Here is a 19,293-nt window from a genome sequence, read left to right as displayed (position 1 = left end):
TGCCCAATAAGACCATTTGCTAATTTTTTTCCTGTTTGGCATTTTAGAAGACAATATTAGACACAGGGCATCATACTGTACACGATGTCCAGTATCTGTGGTGGCAGTTTCTACAGGACAATTACAGTGAGGCTTTTTCTGTTCACTCATTCATTCATTCACAGACAACTGTTGCACAGCTACTATGTGCTAGTCACCATGCCGTGCCCTGGACAAGCGAAGAAAAGAATAGGTCCTAAGATTCCAGGCTTTCTGTAGGCCAGATGGATTACTACAAACAGGTACCCTGGACATGTATCATTAAGCAGTTACTATTTAAATCCAGCCCGGTTCCAAAAATGTTCTCAAGTTCTCCTTGTACTTAACAGGTCACAGGTTACCTTGGGTAACCTCAAGAAGGCTGCTAAGCATTCTAATCCACCTAGTCGGTTCTGCAAGGCACAACCTGTCTCAGGATGCAGCTACATTCAAAAGGCAGTGTTTAGGGTAAGTCCCTTCCTGCTCTAATTCCCCAATGTGCGGGGGTTTGTTGAAAGAGCGTTTTCTAAGAAGGAAAAGATTTGGATGAAGGCAGGCGATGAGTAAAACTGAGCTCGAGCTTCAGTCAAAACTCTTGGGAGTTTTGGTGACTTGGTGTTAGGGCACGGAAGGATTCTTTGGGTACCTTCCCCATATACAGTGGTGGAAAGAAAAGCTTCCCCAGTCAGGGAAAGACGGAAATCCACTGCATGTAGCAACATACTGGAGCCCAGACCTCAGCCAAACTCTAATTTAACAAACTACATTATAAATAACGGGCCAATCTCAGATATAGCTGCTCCCCTAACCCTCAGGCTGCCCCAAAGACTCACTGCCCGGCTCCTTCCTCGACCCTGGACAGCGCCGCGCCCTTCGCGGCCCCACCCACCCAACCCAGGAGGGATCCCCACAGCCCCAAGCCCACCCCCGGAACACCACCCACCGCGGCCCCGCCCCTCCCGGGCCCCACGTGTCGGGCCCCACCCCGGCGCTGGCTGCCCTTTAAACACCCCCACCCTTACACAGTACCCCCCGCTCCACGGCAGCCGGACGGCAGCCGGAGAGGGACAAAACTGAAAGCGTACAGCCAGTTTCCTCCGCGGATCTCGTCTGGGGTTGCCCAGCCCGTGGGGCCCTCCACCCTGGGCCACAGTCCCCTGGCGGCCCCCCGAGCCCGCGGCGGCCGGGCAGAGGAGTGTCGCCGCGGCCCAGCTGCGGGGCGGGGTCGGCGGGAGCGCAGGTCTCCGCCGCCGCCACTGCTGCCTCCGCCTGCCGCTCGGGCCGCCCGCTCGCCAGCCTCTGGGTACGCTGCACGCGGGGGGCAGCCGCGGTGCAGAGGTTCATGCAGCGGCGGCGGCGGCGGCGGCGGCGGCTGCTGCTGCTGCTGCTACCGCGGAGGCAGACAGACCCGGCGCTGCCGCCGCCGCCGCCCTCCCCCGGCTACATGCCGCCGCCGCTGCCGCCTCCTCCTCTCCGGCGAGGGGCGGGGGGCTCCGGCCCTGGGTGGGCACCACTCCTCGCAGTGCAGCTCCCCTCCCTGCCCTCCGCGCTGGCCCTGGAGCCGGCGGGGGCGCCCGCCGCCTCCTAGGAGCGCACGCTCCGCGCGCCCTGCCGCGCCCTGGAGAGAGGGGGCGGGCGTGGGCAGGGGCGGGCTGGCGTCGGGGCAGCGGAGACCCGGCACGGCGGCGAGAGGAGGGGGCTGCCTCGGAGAATGCCCGGCGCCCGGCTCACCGCTCCTAGGCACGGGCTGAGCCGGACCCGGAGCGGGCGGCGCGTCGCCATGCCGGTGTGACGGGCGCCCCCGGCTGCCCGCGCGGTCCCCCGCGCTGCCCCACGCCGCGCCGCGCCGGCGCCGGGCGGCAGGATGGGCTGTATCCAAAGCATTACCTGCAAGGCGCGGATCCGGCGCGAGAACATTGTGGTGTACGATGTGTGCGCCACCATCGACCAGTGCCCCACGCGCATCGAGGAGACCTCGCCCATCGTCCTGCGCTACAAGACCCCCTACTTCAAAGCTTCGGCCCGCGTGGTCATGCCCCCCATCCCCCGCCACGAGACCTGGGTGGTGGGCTGGATCCAGGCGTGCAACCAGATGGAGTTCTTCAACACCTACAGCGACCTGGGCATGTAAGCGACCGGCCGCGCGGAGTCGGAGCGGGGTCCCTGGCCCCGGTCTCTTCTGATCCCGACCCTCCTCCCCAGCTCTTTCTTACTGCTCTCCCCATCCTCTTTCTAAACCTTCCTCCCGCCTCCTCTTCCATCTCCCTCCTCCCTACGCTTTTGTTTCAGTGACAGGGTGGGTGTGTGTAGGGAGGCTCCTCGCGAAGGCATTTTCTCGTGGTTTGCTTCTGACTCCCCATGAGCGCGAGAACGGTGCGATAAGGAGGGTTCGAGAGACGGAGATGGGGGTGGCTGGCTAGTGCCCTGGGAGTTTCGGGGCGCCGCCTGTGCTTTGTGGGGATTCCTGGGAAGAGTTTGAGGGGGATCTGTAGAGAGGAGTGGAGTGGAGTGCCGGGGGCGCGTGGGCTGTGCCGCGCGTCCTTTGGAGAAACCCGAGCGGGCTTGGAGGAGAAGGTCCCGGGTGTCCCAGCTGGACTTGGTGGTTCTGCCCTTGTTCCCTCGACTGTTGACTTCGAGCCCTTGTCCCCCGGGCCGGGAAGACTGGAGGCATTTGCATCCGGAACCGCAAACCCTGGAGAGCCGCTTTTCTGGCTCGGCTCCCTCTGGACGAGTACTGGGGTTGGTGGGAACTGGAAGGCACCGGGAGCGTCCCGGTGGAGCAGGGCTGATGGCCTTGTGCGAGCAGCCTCTGGCTGGCGTGGTGCGGTGTGTGTCTTACGCTCAAGGAAAGTATGGGTCTCTTGTCGGTCTAAAGTCTTTATTTACTCCAAAACTTTACTGATTGCGACGCTGGAAGTGGTTCCCCAGCGCCCACCGCCGAATTCTGTTGGCGATCTGGGAGCTCTCCAACTTCTTTCAGCAGCGCCGCTCGGTGCGCGCCGGGCTCGGCGGCTGCGGTGGAGACCCGAGATCGCGGCGACTCCTCTGCCGCCAGGGGCCGATAGCCTGCCCCGGAACCGCAGGCTGCTGACAGTCGCGTCCAGGACTTCTTTATTTACTAAATTTGCATGACTCCCTGCCAGCCTCCTTTCAGAAGTAGACTATGGGCAGTTGGCAACTACAATGACTAAAAGATTTGGGGCCTGCGTTCTACCTGCTGTTACAATGTAGGTCTAGAGCACCCTAATTAGCTTGCAGCCTGTAGGGAAACCCTTTTCTAGAAAGGCAGCCTCATGTCATTATTAATCTAAAACTCTAGAGTTCCCAAGGTTCATCTTTTGAATATGGATATAAGGTGGGAGAGTTTCCATTTTAAAAGGTCAAACTATCTCTTTAACAGCAGTTTGGAGGCTTTTTATTGCACTCTGAGAGCATGTAAGTTAACACTAGTCGTAGGTGCTAAAAGGAATTTTGACAGGTCGCTTTGTTTCTCCCCCCTCCCATTCCCACCCCAAAGAGTTTGAACTTTTCTCTTTAACCATAGAAGCTAAATGCTGGAGAAAGTTCCTTCCTAGGGAAGATGTGTGACAGCCCAGTTTCCTCTGTGCCTCTGCACATAGAGTGTTCTTGTCTTTCTGTATGGCAGCTGGATATGAGAAATGGGGGACATACTATTTGGGGTGAATCAGGCCATTTAAAAACAGACACACCCTCAAAAGAATGATCATATCTGAACACATGTGTCTCTTAAAAGATTTTTTTTAAGAAACTTATTATTTCCAGCCAAATCAGAGAAAGCCCCAGACAGGGCAAGAGCACCCTCCCTTTTGTCCTGTTGACCTGGCCCTAGTGGCAGTGTGCAGCCTTGCTGGGGGGCTGTAATTGCAGCCTGGGGCCCCTCTGGAGGAGGCTAGGAGGTACTGAGCCTAAACAGCCTTACTTTTCCCAAGATGGTACAGCCAAGGGTCTCTGTTGCCTCACATCTCTTGTAAATTAGTAAGCGGAAAGCAAATAAATCATTCTTTTCATAAAAGAAAATATATTCTACCTCAGGAGAAGCCGAGGTGAGGTATAAACAGACATGGTAGTTGAACTTCCTTGACTATGAGAGGCTATGCCCTCATGGGAACCTGCTTCAATGGGCATGAGTCGGTGCCCGCCCAGAGGGACACATCTTCCCTGACCCGTCCTTGCTGAATTCTTGCCTTTGGGATTTGGGAAAAAAGTTTTGCCTTTAAACTACCACTTTTCAGTATTTTAAGATTCTTGGTTTTCCTGTTGTTGATGCCAGGGAGCAAAAATAGTCCCCAAGAAATCACAAAGCATATTATTTTAGAAATGGGTCAAGGGTCTACCTGTCTCTTCATGGCTACAATAATTGCTATGTGTCTGAGGCCACTTTGGAGCCCAGATCTGATTGAACCAATTTCCACAAAATGTTTCTGCCCCGAAAACTTCGTCAGTGTAAACTTTTTGATGGAAACTCATATTGCATGAAAGTCATTTAAGTCTATTAGTTATTATGTCCACTTTAGCCAGTACCTTGAGTGGAAAAAACACTGCAGGCTGAATTTTCACCCCTGTGCAATGCTCTTGTTACGTGAAGCATGACACATGAGAGAGTGTTAAGTTAGAAAGCTACCTTTTCAACATTTAAAAGGGACTATGCCAGAGGAAATGCGCAACTTAAAATGCCAAGAAACTTCTATCTGTAGGTTTAAAAGAAAACATGAGCTTTTGTGGTTCAAATTCGCAACATTTCCAAAACAGAGTAGGCTTCTACAGGAGCATTTGAAATAGTTGATGGTCAGGATGGCCGGAGCTTAATTTGAACTTGAACTCAAATGACTTGGAACTTCTTCCAGTGATTATACAGGAAGCAGGCTATGAATGCTTGTGGTACCCACTTATTTCTCATTTGGCCCTGATGAGCCCTGGTCATGCAGCCCTGCTGAGACCACTGCAAGGCTTCATCCTTCAGGGAGAAAGGGCTACTGTATTTTCTCAATCAACCCATCAATAAACAAACATTTACCAAGCGCCTCTGATGTACCAGCGCCAGCAAAGAAAACAAAGGAATAAGCACGCAGCGTCACTGATCCTCAGTGTAGGAGGTAGGGGCACACGCAGAAAAAGCCAATGCTCCCAAACAGTGTAGGAGAAAGGCCAGAGAGAGGGGCAGGGGACCAGGCCGGGTTTTCTAGATGTGTAAGGACTCAAGCTGAATGTGAGAGGTGGATAAGATTCAGTGAGGCAAGGAGGAGGGACTAGTTAGTTCTAAAGGGGAAAAACAAAGGTATGGAGGTAGGGAAATACAAGGTGTCTTAAGGGGGCATGCGTAGGTAGTAATGGAGCTTTCAAGGGGAAGAACAGCGGGAGATGAGGTCGGAAAGGGTCTGCTGGGGAAGGCCTAGGACAATATGATCTGGAAAAGAGAAGGTTCAGGTCAGGTCTTCTTAACCAGAAGAGTATAAGGAGGCCCTTCATACCTTCTCCATGCCTCTTGGGCGTACAAGAGCTTCTCAGTAGAGGCATGAGACCTTTATGATGGAACAGTTTCTTTTTTTAATTTACTTTATTGAAGTATAGTTGATTTACAATGTTGTGTTAATTTCTGCTGTACAGCAAAGTGATTCACTTATACATATGTATGCATTCTTTTTCATATTCTTTCCTATTATGGTTTATCACAGGATATTGAATAGAGTTCCCTGTGCTATACAGTAAGACTTGTTTATCCATTCTATATGTAATACTTTGCATCTGCTAATCTCAGACTCCCAATCCATCCCTCCCCCGCCCCACGATGGAACAGTTTTGCATGCTAGAGTACAATACCCGAGAACAAAGAGCGGGGTTCACGTGCCAAGGATGAAGGTGAAACTCAGGTCAAGGGGAGAGCCGGCAATGGCTGTCTGGAGGCCCTTCCCACTCCCTTTGAGCCCATGGGCGTTGTCTTCTAGAGCCGTAGGGAAGTCTCTGGTCAGCTTAGAGCTGATGGTGTGGGATTTGGAGAACCTTGTCCTGGGTGAAGCTTGAGAAGGTCAGAGCTTACTCCTCTCAGGAGACAGCTCCTGCCTGCGTCTCTACTCCTCATTCAGAGCCGAGACTGTTGAGGCTTCGACTATACCCACCCACCTCTGTTGACTGTTCAGTTCAATCCAAGCTGGTTTCTATCTGTTCCAGATTTGTTCTTGCTCAGTTCGTCTGGGCTTTTCCATGTTGCCAGATCCAGCAGGCACTTTGAGACGCACCCACCTTTTCATCAATATTCCACATAGTTGACAGCTTCCTGTGTCTTGACTCCTTCCGTTATTTAGCTTTCATGCTGTCTTTCTGGCTGTTCCTCTATCTGACCTCCTAGTACAGTTCATCAGGACATTTCTCCTTCCATACTGGATGGATGGTAATTTCATCTATCCCAATAGCAGCAGATGGTCTCTGTGATACACAGTCACCTGCAGTGTAGGTGTGTGTGCCTACATACAACTCCTGCTTGGCTGTCTGAAAGACATCTTGAACTTAATGTATCCAAACCTGCACTCTTGATCTCTGCTGTAGCTCCCACCCGAAAGCTGCGCCTCCACCATTCTTTCCCATCTTAATAAATAACACCTCCAGTCCCTGGATTGCTCCACTGAAAATCTGAGTGTCACTCTGGATCCTTCCCCAGACATCCAGTCCATCATCAAGTCCTGCTGATCCCATCTCAGGATAGCTCTCATCCAGCCACCACGTCCACCCCTTCCATCTTAGCACATGTCCCCATCACCTATCATTTGCTCCGACGGAGGACTTCTGACCAAACCTGCCACCTCCGTTCTTGCCCTCCCTCTGGTCTATCCCCCATACGATAGCCAGAGTGATACTTTAAAAACATAAATGCTGTCGCTTTCCTGCTTAAACCCTTTAATGACTTTCCATTGCAATCAAGATAAAACTTGAAAGTCTCTTCCCACTCTTTGGATTTCTGTTCTTAAGCCCCATCAGCTGTTTTGCCATTTCTTCAAAGGAACCAGCTCCAGCCCAGTTCAGAACTTTTCCACGTGCTGCTCTCTGTCTGAAGGGCTCTTCTCTCCCACCGTTGTCTAGCAAATGCCTACTCCCCATTCAGGTCTCAAGTGTTACCTGCTCAGAGAGGCAACCCTGAGTTCATGGTTTAAATTAGGGTTCTCCTGTTCTCTTGAGGAATACACTATTCTTTCAGTTGTTACAGTTAGTAAGCAAGTAATTATATGTTTATTTAACATCTGACTTATCTACAAGAATATAAGCCCCATTGAAGCAGGTATTATATCCATTTTATTCTCTGTGAACAGTGCTTGACCCATAGCAGATGTTCCATAAACATTTGATAAAAATAAATAAAGGATCGCTTCTCAGCCTTTTGGCTAAGATCAAGTGTAAAATAAATAAAGGAGCCATTTTTTTGACCTCAGATAGTCTGTGTACTCTTCAACAAATCATGCCTCTGCAGAATTAGCTTTTCATATAAAACCTACGGCAACCCCACAAAGCTGTCCAACTCTTGACATTCCAGCAGTCACTTAGCACATACGGTTTAACTCCTCTGTGCTTCTGTGTCATTTTGACCTGCGTCGTCCCACCAGATCCGCTACTCCTCAGCCCAGGGCTCGTGTCTGTCACTTCTGTCGCCCTGAGGTGTTCTGAACACCACGAGTGAGGTTCAGCAAACACTGAAGCCTCACTGTCACGTCACCTACTACAAAGTGGCATTCACTGTCTGCCCAAGGAGATGGGACATAGAAACCTTGTCGTAGCACAGTTCCACCTGCATCATTAACTCGCGGCCTGAACCCCAGGACTCCTGGAGGTGATGGCCCTAGCAATCACTTAAACACCTTGCCCGGTAGGGTCATTGACCCCAAAGTGAACACCTTCCGCCTTGTTCACGGCCGCATGTGCGGCACGGCTGTGAGTGTGGCTCTCAGCGGTCATAGAGATGCCTCCTTCGGGCATTTTCCTCTTGAGGGCCAGCTCGGCTCATCTGTCCAGGGAGCCTGATGAGTCTCCAGGTGCATTGTCCTACCAGGTCCAATTCGCCTCAGCACAGGGCTCACATCTGTTACTTCCTCTGTCTCCCTGCGGAGACTTGCATCAACACCCATCCCCCATTCCCATTACACCCCCCCCCCCCCAGTCAGGGGCCTCGTGATCTGGAAGTAGCGAGAGCTGCTTCTTATCAGAAACGATGGGGACCCTCAGTCCCAGAGCATCAGATGGGAAAGCAGGATCCAATTCCGTTATTAAAGTACTGAGTGCCCTTGAAGGGGAGGCGGCCTGACCCTTTGCCTCTAATCTTCTCCATCTCCGCAAAAGAGGAGCAGCAGAGGATTAGCTGGTCTTATCAGGAAGCATTAAGCTCTGTGGAAATAAAGCACAACTCTGGAGCCGGAGGGGAGGTGTAGGAGGAACAGGGGAGGAAACACATGATTCAGAAAAGAGAAGGGGAGAAATAAATGGGAGTTAACAACGAGTTGTGGCTTGTGTAGCCTGGGATGCTGAAATACAGCTGCACGGGATGGAGGAAGCAGGGACGGGTGAGCTGGGAGGTGTTGGACTGCAAGATGTCAGTGACCTTCCACATGACAGCAGAGGCGAACGCTGTTTGCGGGGTTAGGTCCGCAGATGCTTCGTGTTCCAGGTTAAAGAAGGCTGGCGATTGCGTAAGGAGATGCAGAATCTGGTGTAAGATGCAAGATCCCGAATATCCCCTTTCCCTCTGATTTGTGTAGCGCTCTGATCTTGTCTGACCCTCCCTATTAATGACCCTGGGAGCTAGAAGCTACTATTACACCTGATGAGGAAACTAAGGCTCACGGGGGGGTCAGATGAGAGCATACGTCTAGTAAGTGGCTGAGCTGAATCTTTGTGAGAGTGTGGAGCCAGGAGGGCAAGGGACCAGGTCCATCCACTGCTGAGAAGCTCATTCCCTGGGAGCAGGGGGAGGAGGCCTTCTCAGCTCTCAGGGACCCCAAGCTGGCCAGTCTGGACTGCAGCTTTTAGCCCCACGCTGTCTTCTTCAGAATCTTCCCCGGGGATCACATGTCAGCTCAGATGGACAGCCCTGGACCCCAGCAGACAGTCACCCAGACCACTTAGTTACTGGACTTGTGAGTCTGTTCATCCCTCAAACTCTCCAGACAATTGCTGTTTGGACAGATGATTAGGAAGAAAAAGAGGACCCCTTTCTGGTGGTGGGAAGGACCCCTGGCTCTACCATCAGCTCATGGGACATTCCGTCGGCTCCCAGGAATTCTTATACTATTATTCCTTTTCCAAGGCCCCCTCAGGCCAGTGTGTTAGCTGTGTGGACCCTGCTCCTTCAGTGGCCCTGATACAAGCCGGTTGGAACTGTTCACTGTGCCAGTTGAAGGTATAGCAGCTGGCTCCCCAGCACAGGGATTCGAGTCAGAAAACCTGGGTTCAATTTTCAGCCGTGTGACCTTTGGCAGGTTCCTTAACAATCCAGTGTCTAGTTTGTATGCATGTAAATCGACAATGAAAAGATCTGTCTTGTCTCCTTGGCCCGGGGTCAGGAATCAAGTGAGATGAAAAGTGTGAAAGAGCTCTCCAAACTGTAGTGTATCGTGCACATGTTGCTTTTTTATTATTATAGAGTGTGGCTGTTATTATTACTAGAGGGTGACTCTGGATCAGCCTCAAGGAACAGGGAGGTTGTGGCCCTGGGACTTCCCCTGGCAGAGAGAAGCATTCACAGTCTGGAGAGGGGTCCCTCATGCATCAGCCACTGCTCTCCCACAGCCCCACTCAGAGCCAGAGGGGAGGAGGGAGACTCGTTTTGTAAACCCTTCAGAGCCAGGGCTGTTTTCCATTCATACTCAGCGGAGGGTGGTAGCTACTACCTCTTGTCCCACCCAGAGGTCGCCCTTCCAGATCTGCCCCGAGCTGTGGGCTCTGAGCAGCATGCAGGACCCTGGCCACTCCCAGTCCCTGGTACACTGCCTGCAACTCAGCCATGTCCACATGGGGACTGCCTGCCCCGCCCCCAGGTCCTCCTGAGGTGTATCAGTCAGGCCGCAGATGAGAAGCCAGGGGCTCGGGGCTGGGGTGATACTAGAGCATGTAAACCATGCTGTCCAGGCTCAGGAAGGTCTGCAGTTTCCAGCCTGGGTGGACGATGAGACCCACACGTGAAATAATTTGTGTCCGAAACGATTTCTAATATATTCTTTCCAATATGTCTTTAGTATATCTTTAACATATACTTCCATGATTTTGTTTCCTTATAAGAAGAAACCATGAAGAAAGAAACCCTTTATAAGGGGACCTCACATAATCCCAAAACAATCATGAAACCTATTTAGGGTAAACATTTTTCCCATTTTAGATAAGCAAGCTGATTAGATAAGTAATGTGCTCAAGGTCACTTGAGGTCACGCAGGCAGGTGCTGGTAGAATCAGGGCTCCCAGCTTCTGCCCTAGTGCCCTCCCGAGCCAAGTGCATGGTCGGCACCAACCCGGGAAAGGAGGCGGGGATGCGAGAGGTCATCCTCAGAGAGTCACGTGCTCAGAGCCATTGAGCACCCCAGGGTCAGTCGGCACATGGGCACTTTGGGGGGGCATCATTTATGGCCTCTGAAGACAAGAGAAGGTAGATAGAAACATCTACATATGTTCAACAGAAGCAAAGAGAAATTTTCAGGGTGTCTGATTAAGACAAAATAAATAAGGCCATGTGCCACGTGATGGCACCTTGGTGGCTGGCTTCCTCTCTTGAGACCTGACCTTTCCAAGCTGGCGTGTGGGCTGTGTCAGGCTGGGGTGCTCAGAGGCTGTCAGAGGTCTGGCTAATGGGAAGCAATAAATCAGCACCCTCAGTCAGCAAGCTCTGCAGCATCCTGAGGGGGCATGCAGGCCAAGGAGGTCGTGGCTTGAGGGCATGAGTGGTGACAGGGACAGCCTTTGGCAAGCCTGGGAACTGCCAGAAACAGACAAATGAGATGTTCCTTGGCCCTAGGCATGGGCGGGAGGAAGGGTTCAGGAGCTGGTATGTGTGGGGAGGGAGAGGCTTGAAAGGGAACAGGATGTGGCCTTCTCATTCTTCCCCCTCCCAAGAGCCACCAGCTGAGCCTCCATTCCAAACTGGCAGCCTCCATGGCTAAGCCTGGGGAACTCGCTTCGAGATCAGGTTTTAAGCGACTCAAATATTTGAGACTCCGTTTCAAACTTCCATAAATAGACTTCACCTTGTTTAAGGAAGGAGAAGAGATTTGTGCCAAAAAACTAAACCCAAACTCCTGTTGAAGATTTCTTCTTAGCCTTCAGAGCCAGGGAGTCTGTCTTGCTGGTACGTGTGTACACTTTAAGGAGTGGGCAGGTATTTGCTTATTGTCTGTCTCCCCACGAGGCCATGAACAACATACTCAACTTGATGATCAACTTAACGTTGAACACTTACCCAGTGCCAAATGCTTCGTATGCACTGTCTAAGAGACAGGTGCCATGCTTTCCCCATATTAGAGATGATGAAACAGAGGCCCAGAGAGGGTAGGTAACTTGCCCAGCATTACCCAGCTCATAAGTGACAGAGCCAGGATCAGAAACCAGAATTCCAGTGATTCCTTATGATGTTTCACTGCCTCATTAAGAACGATTGATTGCACGATAGAGTGAATGAATGAGCAAATGGATGAGCAGGGAGCATTCAGGATATTTCCTGAGTGCTTGCTTTTGTCCTTGCTGTGGGGACCTGGGGAACAAAGGGTTGAAATCACTTTGGAAACAACCAGCCTCCTCACCTCCCAGCTGGTTTGCTCAGCTGGTCAGGGCATGTTAATGAGATCGGGGTCTCGGGGTCAGACCCAGGAGGCCATCCCAGCACCCAGGTCAGCACTCTGCCCTTCCAGCTGCCTTGCACATGACCGCTTCCAGCTTCCAGTCATAGCAGAGTCTAGATTACAGGGCAGAGAAACAGCCGGGAAAATGCCAGTGGTGGGTCAACAGAGTCCTCCTTGACTTGGGGGTGTCAGGGCCCTGTGGGCAATCGTCTGGCCCAGCTGCCCAGTTTACAGATGGGGACACTGAAGCCCAGAGAGGACACTGAACTCCAGTGAGGGAGTGCTGGAACTGGGCCTCAGACCCAGGTCCCTCCGACTTCACAGCCAACGTTCTTCACCACCGGGCCACACCAGACCTGAGGGCGAGCAGGTTGCTCACTCTATGGGTCAAGGCTGGGGGCACCCCTGGTCTGTAAAGCAGTCATCAGGGGTCACCACCACCTGTTTTTCCACACACCCTCTGCCCCCCGTTTGCTGAGGGGTCGAGTCTGTGGGCAGAGATGGCCACGGGCCCAAGGGAGGAAGCAACACAGCCCTGGGCCGCACAGAGAGGAACTCAGATGGGCCCAGGGGATGTCTACACAGTTGCCAGGAGCAGAGAAACCAGCCTTTTCCCAGTGTCCATAGGCGGTGATTGGCAAGCCAGAAAACAGAGGGGCTCCCCAGAGACGCCCATCACAGATGGCAGGAAATGGGAGGGCTTGGCAGCCCAGGGGAGGAGGGGTGTATGGAAAAATTGGAAACTGAGATTCAGCGTGGATGCCCAACAACCCAGAAACCCTTTTCTCCATCCCTCAACACCACCACCCCCGCCCAGGCCAGGTGCTGATGGCATCCCTGGGCCCCTGGGCCCTGCCCACAGACAGGCAGGATAGCTCCATGGCCCCTGGCAGCTCCAGAAGAAACGGGATCCAAGTGGTATCAGAGATGACAGATTGTGAGGGGGCCAGGTCCCTCCCCTGACAGCAGGGCTCAGCTGGGCGGCCCCTGTGGAGCAGAGCAGATGGGGGAGTCTGAGAGGGAGATCCTAGCAGCCTGGAGACTCTGTTTCTGTTGTGGCTTTTAGTTGGGTTTTCTCCATTTTCTTCCCCCCCTTTTATTTTTTGTGAACTCGATACATTTTAGCACAGGGACATGAGCCAATTGTCCTGTGTCTGCTTACTCTAAAGGAGGTGGGAGGTGGGGAAGGGCAGGAGCCAGCGGGTCGGGGCTACAATACAATCTGCTTTGCCCTTGTTGGGATCTGAAGGGGCCGAGTTTGTGCCTCCGAGCAGCCTGTCACCTCTGCCTGTCTGGCTGAACCCAGGATCTTTGCACCACTCCAGACTGCCTTTCACGAGGAAGACTCTGGAAATCCAGTGCGATGTCAGGGGGTCTGCCTTCCCCATACACGGTCCCGTTCCAGCTTTGGCCCTCCCTCTCAAAACTTGCACTTGGGACCTACCCCTGGCCCTCCCTGGAGGACTCCCTGGAGGAGGAGGCACCTTTAGGTCTCCTGGCCTCCTTGGGACTCTCCCCATCGTCCCACCAACCTGGCTTGGCCTTGTCAAGTCCTGTAACTCTCAGGGCTCCCTGTACCTGTCTGATCAGCCCTGCTACCTGATTTTCCAGTATTTGAAGTATATGAAGTCTATTTTTCAGTATATGAAGGCTCTGCCTGCCTTCGTCCCTGTCCACCACTTGTGCTGTCTCTGCGTCCATCTCAGTGTCTCCCTGCTTGCTCTCTGACCCTCTGGTTTCCCTGCTCGGGCCAGGCACTCTTCAAGCTGCTGGGCCTCAGCTGGACGCCTGCCCCCAGGCCCCCTGTCCTCCTGGGTCCTCCCTGTTGGGCTTACCCTCTCCCTCTGAGGGAGGAGACACAAATGCAGAGGGGGCTGCCGCCGGGTGAGCCCATGAGATCCTCTGTCCTCCTTGGACCTTCTGAGACTGCACTGGGCTTCCACTCTCATCTCATGAGTGGGGATGATCTTTATGAGGAAAATTTCTTGTGACTTAAAGGGGCAACTAAACTAAGTTTAGTTAGTTTAGATGGTTCCCCTAAGGTAACCATCTCCAGGCGGGTGGCCAAGCTGAGTGGCCCCAGCTGAGAGGCTTCTGAGACGCAAGGGAGGGTAGGAGCTGGGAATGCCAAATCGGCCCCTCTGTGGTCGAGGCAGGCATCTTCCTGCACTGGCCAGTGCCGGCTCCTCTCAGATGTCTCTGGACAGCTTGTCTTTTCGGGACCTGAATCCCACAGGGAATCCAGACCAGCTGGGTACTGGTGGGGTTGCTTAGTCACTGTTGAAAAGACTTTCAGAGATGGACCTGCTGCATGCTGATACCGAGAGTTGGACCTAGAGAAAGGCTGACGGAAAGGGGTCACGGTGCAGATGTAGTGCTGAGGGCCCGTTTCTCCCTCAGTAACCACCAGGCCTCAGCGCCGAATGGAAGGGGGGAATTTGTCCACATGAGGAAAGGTGCATTTGCCGACATGGGAAAGTTTTCATGGAAACCCTGTCTGTCGACCTTAGGATCTGTGCACCGTTACTTTTTTATGATGCGGCCAATGTCTTTCGCCAAATGGATGAATAGTGGCGTGGGTCCAGCACTGAAGCCGAGACACTCGGGCACAGCCCCCATGGGGGACTGTTTGTGACCACTTAGAGTTTAAGACGGTTTCCTCTCCACTCACATGGGGCCACAGTTTCTGTGGTTTGTATCAATGTCTTCAGACTCAGGATTGAGGAGTCATAGGCCCGGTACCCCACAATTGGACAAGCAACCACCATTGAGCCCAGAAGAGTAGGGATGCTTCTAGGTCAGAACACAGGCATGTTTAGGTGGTTATTCTAAGAAGGAAATCCCCTACTTGGATGCCGAGAGGGTTTTTTTCCAAGATTTCCCCTCAGCATCTGGTGCTTCCTGGAATGTCTGGGCACCAGGATTGGGATCTAGAATTGCACGCTAGTGTTGATGACTTTCCACGAAAAGGAAAAGCATCTTGGAGTGTTGTCATGCCATTTTGAAAGAACAAAGGCATTGAAAAAGTATTCTCTTAGAAACACCTCTGGTTAAATGGAAGCAGAGTAGCCAGAGAAAAAGAAGTGGGTGGAATGGTCAGGCTGTCTTCCCTGGGACAGGTCAAGGACTAAGTATATATCCAGAGTTCAAGAGTGCAGACCAATTTACAAGGTAACAAGGAACTCCTGAGCTGTTATAACTCAACATGCAATCATTTCCAGTCTCAAGTGTTCATTTTCTTCGGATGCCATCCCCGTTTGTCAGCGGTGTGATATATGCATGACCCAGGACAGAACTGAGATGGGTCTCCCTGGGGGAAATCACTTTCCACGTGAGTTCAAAATCCCCGTTCCGGGTCACTCCATCCAACTTCTGAACATTTCTGATTGGCTTCTATGTATGCTTTAAATGAATGTGTTTTCACTATTTCTTATGTCCGTAAGCTCAAGTTTGTGAGCTGTGTTATACAAATATTCTATATTCTTGCCAAGTTTTATCTGCTTGATCTATCAATTACTGAGAAAGTCTGTTGAAATGTCTCCCTCTTGCTTGTGGGTTCATGACCCTTCCTGCAGGGCTGTCCACTGTTTCTTTGTACGTTTTGAGGCAGAGCCTGTTTACCTCTTTGGTTTTCAGTTTCCTCTTCATTTCTGAGCCCTGGGGGGTTATTTTGCAAGCTCAACTGTGGATTCAGTAAGAAATTTGTAATGGAGGGTTTTTCAAGATATTTAGTCTGCCACATTATGATTTGCTTACTAGATCCTTCTGTCCCTCAACCATAGACAAAGCTTTCAGTGGCTACTTTTTCTGGTTTGAATGAATGTCTTTCAAAGCAAGTTGTCTGCCTAGGCAAGGCACGTTGATAAAAAGAGCTGAGGTTTCTTAGCACTCGGAAGCTGGGGATGAGAAGGAGAGCCAAGGCATTGTGGGGATCTTGGGTCCACAGCTAAGGACGAGAGAGTCCGTCAGACCCCACCCCCGCCGGGCACTGGGCACGGCTGACGGGCGCAAACTGCTCTCTCCGCGGACCCAGTGTCTCTGCGGTGTGGTAAGCGACTGCTGAATGACTACTGCATTTGCCACCCATCTGTACACACTTCAGGGCCCTGAGTTGGCCTTGACAAGCTAGAACGTTCTGCTGGAAAAGAAGCTGCTTTCCTGAAGAGCCTCAGGACCCCGCTCGAGCACAGCCAGCCTCAGTGTCTCTCTGCAGCATCAGAGGCTCGAGCTGGCTCCAGGATTTCACGCTCTTCCTCCTTGGGCCTTACCCCCGGGGCTCATTTTGCACTGGCACTTGGCTCCTGGCAGTTCGTGAGCTTGTTTTGCCTCCTTCTCTTCCAGATGGCTCTGAGAAGGACCAACGGGAGGCGGGAGGGTGGGAGGGAGGCGGGGTGTGCCTTCCAATAGCTGTCTGCTCTTCGGAAGGCATACCCGGGGACCCCTGAGAAGGCGCACATGCCTGACATGGCCCTGGCACTCAGCAGGCTGATTCTCTCCGGAGGTGGGGGGATTCCCTGCATGGAGCTATTCCGGGCTGTGGAGATCTCAAGGTGGCTGGGACCACGTAAAGCTAGACTCCGATGACCAAAGACTAGGCTAGCACTTCAGCATTTACAAAAGTGCTTTCGTGTATGTTGCTTCTGTTGAACTTCATGCTCACTCTTAGAGATGATATTATTGTCCACGTAACAAGGGGAAAAACCAAGGCTCCATAAGCTTAAGCGATTTGGCAGGTTAAGTGAGGAAGTGGCCACACTTGCCATCTGATTCCAAATTGATTGCTCCCTTTAGGTAGCTGATGCTGGAAAAAGAAAAAGCGATAGAACTTTGGAAGCTGAAAAGATGTTGGAATTCCCGGGTCTGACTCCTTTTTTTTTTTTTACAGGTTTAAAAAAAAAAAAACAAAACAAAACAGATGTTAAAAGAGGTAAAAGGAATTGTCCAAGGTCATACAAAGAGTTAAGTGTCAGACCAGTTGAGATCCTCGAAGGATTGCGTTTATTTTAAAATTTTGTCTGTGTTTTTGATAGCAATTCAATTCAGTGAATTGAGTTTTTTAAATGAAATCTTGTCATTTCTCTGGGAAACACACTCCAAAATGGAACAACAGTCTACAGGAATGGCCTAGCCTAACAGGCAACTGTATTGGGAAGAAAGGGTCTGAACCACGATTGTAACCTGGGCCTCCTGACTCCAAGTGGTAGAATGAATTGTCTCGTCCCTCATGTCCATTTAGTACCCATTCAGAAATCTGAGCTGTGTCTTACCCACTTGACTGTCAGGGTAAGTCCTTTCCTAACCCAGTTATCTATCATTGTTTCATCACCTAATAGGGACAAGACAAACATGAGATGCTACGTGTTTTACACAAATTATACCTCATTTAAAGTTCATTTAAATTCATCTTATCTCTATTTCACTCATAAAGAAACTGAGGCTTTTGAAAGATGGTGTAACAGTGCTAGAACCAGAATTTAACACCAGGTTCAAAGGACTCCAAATCTATGCCCTGACCACCATTATTAGTATATTATTGCTTCACCTAAAAGAGAAAAGTTAACTTCATATTCCAGGCAGGGCTTGAGAATGCTGGGAACAGCAAATAATTTGAACACCTGATAACAAAACTATTGCAAGCACTCTTACCAAACTGCACGCATATGAAAGGTATTTCAGGATTTATCTGTAAGCCAAAAAGACCACTGTTGAAAGAACAGTATCAAAGGTTTGAATTCTTTGTGTTACCAGCTCTCTAGACCCCTCACATCTTACCTTGTATTCATCTGGAGCTTCTACGTGGGTGGACCACAGAGTTAGAGAATCATTGTTATAGTTGGTGTTGTTAAAGATGAAGCGTTCGATTAATAGGAAGAGTGTGCCACAGTGGAGAAGGGCATGGCTTTCAGAGCCACTGGTCACTGAAAATCGCCCTTCATTCCTCTTTGACTGAAGGCAATGTAGTGTTAAAAAGCATGGACCTTGGGCTTCCCTGGTGGCGCAGTGGTTGAGAGTCCGCCTGCCGATGCAGGGGACGTGGGTTCGTGTCCCGGTCCGGGAGGATCCCATGTGCCACGGAGCAGCTGGGCCCGTGAGCCATGGCCGCTGAGCCTGCGCGTCTGGAGCCTGTGCTCCGCAACGGGAGAGGCCACAACAGTGAGAAGCCCGCGTACCGCAAAAAAAAAAAAAAAAAGCATGGACCTTGCAGTCTCTGCACATAGGTTCAAATCCTGTCTCCACCACTTACTTACCGTGTAACTTCAGGTAGCTTAACCTCTCTGTGCCTCTGCTTCCCCATTCATAAAAGGGGGTAATAATAGTTCCTACATCATAAAGTTGTTAGGAAGATGAAATGAGTTTATAAAGTGCTTAGTTATAGCACCTGAGGCGTTGCAGGCACTATGTTTTTGTTACTTTTTTTTTTAATGGGTGAACAAATAACTAGATGGACAAAAGTTTACTGACTACCTGGTATGTGCCAGGAACTGTGCTGGGAAGTGTTTCATAGTGGGAAAAAAACCTGCTGTGGTTGTGTAAAAGCCCTTTATCCAGCTGGATCAGACAGCTGGTGTTTTGAGCACCTTGGTACTTGGCATTGCGCTGGGTCCAGCATAAGCTTCGTGGTCAGGGACCTCACCCAGAGAAGGGAGAAGCCTATAGGTGCGTAAAGACCAGTTGACAACCGCCATTAAGTCGCCTTTTCATCCAGCCTTCTCCGGGCAGAATTGTGCCAGTTCCCTAAAGCATCCTTATTGGGTCTAACTTGCTCATCCCTGGACTCTGTTCTCAGATAAGATCTGGCCTGAGCGGGCAGCAGCCACGAGCGGACTTCCCCAGGCCTCCGGCTCACTGATTCCCATCTGAGTGTTATTTTGCCAGCATTGTACCTGCTTCTTGTCTCTGGAACCACAGCGTTCCAGTAAGAGACGCCAGCTGTTACCTTCAGCAACCCCTAGGACTTTGCTGGCTGTCCTGACCTCACACACAGCCTTCCCCGTGTCCATTGCTGGCTTGCGAAGCTGCACTTGCTTCTTTCCTGACCACCTCTCTGCTTATCTCCCCCTAGATGTGATCTCGCTAAAACCCCAGGCAGGTGAGAGCCAGACTCAGAGCTCAAAGCCCTGGAATAAAGTTATGAGCTCAGAATTTCTAGGAACGCTGATGGCTTTGTGTGTGTGCTTGGTGGCAGGGGATGAAACCTGCAAAGAGGAACCGTAGGTCATTATCACAAAGTCGTAAACCGAGCCTGAGCACTGAATACTGGGGAAGGCTAAGGAGCTAATGCTTCTAGAAAAGGAAGCCCAGGAAAATTCCAGGCCCCACGAGCCGAAATGAAATGAACACCAATGCTCAGGAGGCTCTTTGCCTCTGCTGAGAGGTTGACAGAGATGTCCCCCGAGACTCGCTCCCCGCCGTTTGTCCACTTTGCCATCCTATTGGCCTTATGGCTTCTGAA

The 19,293-nt window shown here is 51.4% G+C and overlaps 1 protein-coding gene across 1 annotated transcript in view; it reads left to right on the top strand.

Moving 5' to 3' along the window:
* Window positions 1-1,830: 1,830 nt before the first annotated feature.
* Window positions 1,831-19,293, top strand: part of FAM78B (family with sequence similarity 78 member B) — a 91,413-nt gene continuing 73,950 nt past the window's right edge. Inside the window, exon 1 of the mRNA XM_065890543.1 lies at window positions 1,831-2,145. Within this exon, the coding sequence (XP_065746615.1) occupies window positions 1,883-2,145 (263 nt within the window). The 5' untranslated portion in view covers window positions 1,831-1,882. The remainder of the gene's footprint in view (window positions 2,146-19,293) is intronic.

The sequence above is a fragment of the Phocoena phocoena genome, chromosome 1, assembly GCF_963924675.1.
Source record: "Phocoena phocoena chromosome 1, mPhoPho1.1, whole genome shotgun sequence".
Lineage (NCBI taxonomy): Eukaryota > Metazoa > Chordata > Mammalia > Artiodactyla > Phocoenidae > Phocoena > Phocoena phocoena.
The sequence above is the reverse complement of the archived record's forward strand: the minus strand, read 5'-3'. Positions and strand labels throughout refer to the sequence as shown.